The 7,544-nt window shown below is 38.4% G+C and overlaps 1 protein-coding gene across 1 annotated transcript; it reads left to right on the top strand.

Annotated features, from left to right (window-relative positions):
• The first annotated feature begins 2,887 nt into the window (after nucleotides 1–2,887).
• On the top strand, nucleotides 2,888–6,996 carry LOC121412251. Its single transcript, XM_041605152.1, has 3 exons — nucleotides 2,888–3,089; nucleotides 4,324–4,370; nucleotides 6,188–6,996. Exons 2-3 carry the CDS (start codon nucleotides 4,334–4,336, stop codon nucleotides 6,553–6,555), a joined length of 405 nt encoding a protein of 134 aa, XP_041461086.1. The 5' UTR covers nucleotides 2,888–3,089; nucleotides 4,324–4,333; the 3' UTR covers nucleotides 6,556–6,996.
• The last annotated feature ends 548 nt before the right edge of the window (nucleotides 6,997–7,544 follow it).

The raw sequence follows: 7,544 nt of genomic DNA on the forward strand, positions 1-7,544 counted from the left end.
ATTACATGTATAGTTAAAAATGAACTCAGGAATTGAAAAGCGCTGATCTTGTTTTTCACAAATTCCCCCATTTGTCTTCCTTTGTATTCCTTTAAAGGTATCCTTAAACATAAATATAAAGGGTATACATTAAATCGTTTTATACGTTTGTTTCTTTTTGTTGCTTTAGTGAGAAACAGACGATTAGCGCGAGAGTAGCACACTACCAGAGGTACACTACCGACGGCCGCTGCTGGATATTTTTTACATGCACGAAATACAGGTAAATCTCTTGCAGACCCGACTTGTAAAGAGAAGGATGATAAATTCTCAGAATTGTTTTAACCAACCCCATAGTTGAAATACGAAACAATTGTTCCTTTTTCTTTTTTTTTTCTTCGTACAGTTTGCATGAAAGTTTGGTTAAAGGCGAAGTTGGTTGAACAAATTATGAGAGTAAACACTTCGAAGGGTATCGACTCTAATTCCAAGTTATTTTTTAATAAAACATAATGAAAGCTATGTTTATTATGATAGACTTGGCAAAAGCAGGGGCGTAACAGGGGTAGGTTGCGGGGGCGTGCAAGAGCAAAGAATTTTCCGGTAATATCATGGTTAAAACAATTTTTTGTTATGATTTTGCCCGAGCATTAGGGCGAAGCTTAATGCGTGATATAAGGGGGCACAGCATGGCGCGCGCAGCAAAAAGTCGCTTTTTAGTCCCGAAGGAGCGAAGCGAGCGAGAAAAAAAATCATCTTTTCGTGAGAATCTAAAGGGGGTATCTCACTGGGCTTGAAACTAGTTCGCGACTAGTTCGCGACTACAAATTTTGCTAGTTGCAGAGACGTCTCCGCGACATCTCTGAGAAGTCTCATGAAAATTACAGAGTCTCCGAGGAGTCGCAAGAAGATTAAACATGTTTAATATTTTTGGAGACTGTTTCTAGTCTCCGCGACGTCTCCGAGAAGTCTCCATCAGTTGCTGCGACGTCTCGGAGACTAAATGATATCCGCGACTGCTGAGACGTCGCCGCGATGTCTCAGAGACGTCTCAGAGACATCGCGAAGACCTGCTGGAGACCAAAAAAAAATTATAATACATTGCGGAGACGTCTCCGCGACACTTCTTCACACTGTTTGACCCACTTCAGAAACCACGTGACTGAACGCGTGCTGATATCCCTCCTCCTGCTCCAAGTCAGGTGTATGATCTTTCAAACGTTCCATCGAGACGTCTCCTTGGTGAGAGCGCAAGCCATTTTTGTCTCCGAGACGTCTCCGCGACTGCAGCGACTGATAAGTTGGAGACTGTCGCGGCGACGTCTCCGTTGGTGAGATAGGGCTTTAACTTTAAACCAAAATTTAAAGAACAAAAAGCTGTTTTGGAGCACTTTGCTGCAATAGGAGCATTGCTTATGACATTTACTATGCATTTTTACATTTCCAAAATTTCGCGGGGGGGGCAACTCACTGGGGGCAAATCCCCCCCCCCCATGCTCCCCCCTTGATGCCGCCAGTAGCCTGGAAGCTCGTGATGTTTTTAAACATTGCAAATGGCCATATTTATCAAATCGCGGTTACAAACTTCGACGCAGTTGCGGATAATAAACGAAGTATTGTGAAGCAGCACAACATAATTATTGCAAATGGAAATGCGAGGAAAATTTGGCCTTTCGCAATAATTTGAAATTCTAATTGTCTGTTAGTAGATTTGAAAATTTAGCCAAAGTAAACATTAAGAGGCTTTTTATGGTAAAGCTAGCAAGCGTAAAGCTTTACGTAGGTTAGAAGATAACATAAGGAAATTTAACTAACCCTTTGCTAAGGATTTTTTGTCCTAATTGCGACCATTATTACATAAAAAAAATTCTTTCCATTTCCCTTTCTCTCTTCCTCCTATTTTATTTTTATTTTCCCGGTGAAATCCGCCAGCGAGGCAGCTTGCCCCCCCTGCCCCGCCTGTTTCACCACTGGGTGAAAAAATACAACATATTTTTCTAACATTATAGATTTATGACGTCACACGCGAGCAGCTGGCCAATGATAGGTCTTGTGAATCATCGTGAATTTCATGACATGCCATTCCATTTTAGTCGGTGACATTTTTGTTCTCATCCAATAAAATTGAACATTTGACAAATGTTAGTGATTTAAAGAAACAATAAAATGTCAATCGCTGGATATCATTTAAGTACAGAATTGAACATGGTTATACATGTATGGTACTTAATAAAACGTCTCGGATTGGAGTTTATCCCCAAATAAATTGTAATGTAAATGCATGAACTGATTTTACACTATAATAAAAGTAAAAACAACAAAGGTTACCTATGATTGCGTAGTATAAGCGACCTTACTAAAAACGCAGTTGATGGTCCCTGGAAAGCCTACCTATTCTCCTTTTTAACAGATCGAGATTAGCCTACTGGACAAGGTATCAACTTGTTACGAGGTACTTTACCAAGCCTATTTGCTGTGAGGACTACAAATGGGATTCGGAACAGAGTCTATGTCTTCCAATAACGGGTAAATTAAGGTTATAGATCCAGGATTTGAGTCCCAGAGAGAACCATTGCTGTGCGGTGGGGTCAGAATACAATTCCATTAACGAACTACAGGTTGTTGTTTGATTACGCGTAATCACCCTGCGATTATGAAATTATGATATGCCAATTGGGTTTGGTTGATACCCATAATAGGTTACCAGTGTCCAGGATTCATATGACCTTCTTACACTCTTCCAAGAGGGACTGTTTGATATATCAGTATCTTCTTTTGTGACAGAAAAAACTCGATAGTACGAACATGTTTGCCAAACTAATTTTCGGATTACAAAAGGAGACTTTAGTAACAAGCAACATATGGAGACAGGAACCTACTAAGGGAAAAAACATTGTAATCTCTTTTTTTTCGAATTCAGTTCCAGATGAACTGTCAACTCTAACCGTGACAACAGAAAGTCCATCTTCCAGTTCACCTACTGGTCCGTCTCACAATCAAGTACCTATTATTACCATCAGCATTATCGTCGTCATTGTTGTCGCAGTGGCATTGGTCTGCGTGGTGTATCGACGTCGTAGAGCTCACAGGATACAGACGAAAGTTCATCAGTAAGTGTATATCAGTTAATGTTTAGTATTATTTCACCTCCTTTCTTTAATAATTTGGGCGCGTAACCAATTGCCGTTTTACTTCGAAAACAGGATGACTTTCTTCGTCCTACACCGCCATGACAGGTACCCAGAGATGGATACTCGACATACTTTTTCTGACCCCCCCCCAAAAAAAAAAAAATCTTCTGGTTCCTTTTATTGGATCATTATTGCTTGGGGACGAATATAGGGCTTTTGAATGTATTAAATATTTTTAATATTCAAATTACTGTCGATTGTGCATTAGAAAATACAGATAATGTCGTGTATGCGTGAGTAATTGTCGTATTCGAAAAAATTAGAAAATCCATGTTTTATTGTCGAAACAGAAATTGCTCAATTAATCTTGGGCCCGTCAGCCATTGAGCAGCGTCAGATCGAGGTTGCTTTATCCATGAAATTATTGAAAGATAAACAGGGTAGCAGAATTTCCAATAACGTCTTTTGGTTTGTCGCGATCAGGGTTTGAACTCCCGACCTTCCGGTTGTGAGACGGACGCTCTACCAACTGAGCCAACACATCAGAATTGTTGAAATTAATTGATTTATCATACCATATCGAGGACATGTTCACTGATTTATTTCGGAAGTGACAGAATCATCGTAGCTACAGTTGGTATCAAAAACATGCATGCACAAAATATAATTGATCGTATTAAGACTAAGTGGACACTACACTTACTTTTTGTTACAACACACACTGTTAGAAATAAAACTGTTAAAAAATATCATTACTGGCAGTTGGACTCAAAAAACAGTATGAACTGTTAAATTACAATGGACCGTAAAAATGCAAAAATACTGGATAACGGTAAAAAGAAAAAAAATAACATTCATTTGACATAAAAATGGCATTTGATTTACAAAAACGAACACTATTTATACGAAAGATGCAGTGAAATCAACGGAAAAACATGAAGGTTCGTTGGTATTTTCTGCAAAGGTTATCATATTTACATTGTTTTAGATTTAACTTGCAATTCTACTTTACATATGACTGCATAAATATATATAGTTTGTTAAATCATTGTGTCGTATGTTTTTAAATGGTAAACATCCCGTAAATTTATGATTGTTCTTTGTAAAATTTCTAGTATTTTTAACAGTGCAGCCAGTACACACCATCATCAATAATTGTTTCAACTTTTCGTTCAATTTATGCATTGCGTACCTTTTCCTTCAAAATTTCCAGGGCCTTGCAGATGAAACATTTGAAACACTCGGACATTTCGGAAGCAAGTAAGTACTATTAAAACAATGAACGCTCAATACACCCAGTACGTGTCAGACCTTGTGTTATGTCTACATTGTCATGTTAAACCACTGAGCATTGTGTTATAAATAGAAAATCTATTACAAATTTGTGTTCACTGGTTTCGGTTGAAGTTATTTTTTTATTACAAAAAGAGAGTTATTCGCATCTGTACAGGATCGCATTAAGCCCCTTTCACAATTGACGTACGACCATTTGCGACCTTTTGGTCGTGCGACAGGCTGCAACAGGCATCAATCGCTAGTCATCTCATAAGATCGCACAGAGGCTTTCACAGTTGCAACAGCTGTCGTACAACAAAAACAACCAGTAAACCCCGTTGCACGAGTAAGTGGCATATGCTCTTATTGTGCTCGTGCGATCACATGCGAGTGTTGCACGGAGCATTGCGAGTGGAACGGTCGCACATGCGAATGAAACGGCAGTGCAATGTTGTAAGCCGTTGCGATCGGTCTTGCAACAGTCCAGTCGCAAGACAGGTCTCTGTACATGTAGGTCGCTAGCACATAGACCTCCAGTCGAGTAAATGCGACTACTTAGTTGTGCCACCTCTTGCACCAAGTCGTACAACGCTGAACAACACTCGCACGATGATCGCCCACCCGATAGTACGACCCCGGGTACGGCCTGATGCTAGTGAATCAATCGTATTTGATCGTGTTCGGATTTTTAACATGTTCAAAGTTCAGATGTGACCAGTCACGACCACCTTGAGTTCTTGCGACCGTCTACAACGACTGCGAGTGCTCGCAAGACACCAAGAGATCGACCATGCAACAGCAAGAAAAAAACTGTTGCAGGCGGTCGTAAACAGGTCGTACGTCAATTGTGAAAGGGCCTTTACTTGGCTCACACTGATCCTTTATTTTTCAAACAGAAAACACTAAGAGTGACCGACTTGTGTGCTCTTCAACTAGCTATCATTATGTTTAGGTATATTGATTATCTACTCCCGTCGTCTTTTGATGACATGTTTAAGTTCAATAGTTCTGTCCATACCTACCCAACTCGTACATCTGGAAAATTTCATCTAACAAACCCCAGACTGTTAATTACCTCTAAATCAATTCGAAATCATGGTCAAGACTTTTTGAATAATCTTGCAGACAATATTAAATCTTGTTCCACTTTTTACTCCTTAAAATCAACTCTTAAAAGAAATATCATTCAATCTTATTCATCCCATAATTCAAATTAATCCTCTTTAACCACTATAAATTAAATAATAATAACAATAATAATAATAAATTCTAGTGCTATCTATACAGAACCTGCACCTGTATTGCACCCACTTGTTCAGTAATTACCTATCTTAGTCACAAACCCTTTTTATGAGGCCGCCATCAATAACAAGCTTAACCGCTCACGATGGCGGTCTTCTGTGTTCATTTGTTAATGTTGATTTTTGTTATTATTAAATGTGAAGTATATGATCACACAATTTTTTTTTCTAATTATGTATTATGTTTATATTGTATACAATATGGATTAATTTGTGTAATGCAAACAATGTACATATTTTTGATAAAGTATTGTCAATGCAGAAATAAAAATAAAACAAAAAAAAGAAATGTTGACACGTCAGACTAATATTTCATGAGAACTTACACGCTTGTATAATGCAATAATAGTATTTCCAAATGCATTTGTCTTTGACAATGCTGTTTAAGGCATATTTAACGAAAACCCGAATATTGCCAAAATTCGATTTTTTTTTTTTTTTTTTTTTTTTACTCTGCCCATTAAATTTCATTTCATAAATTCCTATTCCTATCCACAATAGCTGCAAAACCAACCAAGAAGGTAGATGGACCAACCAAGAACTCCCGCCTTACACATAAGCAGGATACAGACGCATGCATTGACAACAGATCCTGGCAGGCTAACCAAAGTAGTGTCAAAGACAAAATATGTGAAAATTTCGCTGCACACTCTTACATGGACAAGATAATTTCCTCTAGTAAGAGAGAAGGTCTGCCTGACAATGGTTACGAAGTTGATGAGAAACCATCGAGCTCAGCTGCCGCCGACGGACGCTTGCATGTGTACGAGTATTGCTACATCCAAAGTAACACCGTAACTCCCAGCTCGGGTTGCCGAGAGGGCGCTCGACAAGGAGTCTATGAAGCAGTAGGTGACCTACGGTTTTAATGCACATATTCATCTGAACCAAAGCTCTGGAACGACTAACAACGGGGGACATGTTGTATTACGTGAATATGTAAAAAAATAAAATACATATCAAGCTCCAGTCGCAGAAAAGTGTTAGTGTGTGGACGTGTGTGTGCGCGAGTGAGAGGTGATGTGGAACCATTCCCAGTCTTACGCATATTTTTTTTTCCTTCGGGTCACAAGAACACATTTGTAAACGATATAGCGAAGCAAACTAGTAAGCCATGAATGTATTTTTGTAACATCTTTTTAGGTTGACGAAGAAGGATCTGATGCACTCTTCAACAATATTTTTCAAAAAAAAAATAGCAAGAACCCCCCCCCCCCCGTCTCATGCTCCGAAATATACAGAAATTAAAGTTCTATGTCCTACTTTATAAGTCGCGATCATGCTCAATAAACATAATTATGAATAATTAACCATGTTTTTTTCTTTTGCAGTATTACTACTGTGGGTGTGCGATTGTGTGCGTAAAGATGCGAGTAAGGGTGTTGGTTCATGTATGTGTGGTAGGTTTGCCTGAGGTTTTTCGGAAGTGTTGGTGGGTTTGTGTATCGTTGATGTGCTGGTGAGTGCATTGTATGTGATTATGTTTTGTATTTGACGGATGTGAAGTACAGATCATTCAAATAAAAATGTTATCTCTGAATATGCTTTTGGGGGTGTTTTTTAAGGAGGAAAGACAGCACTGAAAATTACTGATACTTAAGACGACGAAAAACATATTGCTTATACTGATATTCGGTACTAACTAATAAAAAATAACAGATAGGCGGAACATTATATTGTAATATGGGATTATAAATAAATCCTCCAAGAAATTATGAAAACAGATTATGGATAAGACTTTTGTCTTGATGTGAAAAAATGAGAGAAGAATGGCAATTCATAGGTTTGCAAAGAAAAATTGAAGAATACGAATACATGAACGAGAAAAGGCTATGGATATTCATTTCGAGATTACAAA

The sequence above is a fragment of the Lytechinus variegatus genome, chromosome 3, assembly GCF_018143015.1.
Source record: "Lytechinus variegatus isolate NC3 chromosome 3, Lvar_3.0, whole genome shotgun sequence".
NCBI lineage: Eukaryota > Metazoa > Echinodermata > Echinoidea > Temnopleuroida > Toxopneustidae > Lytechinus > Lytechinus variegatus.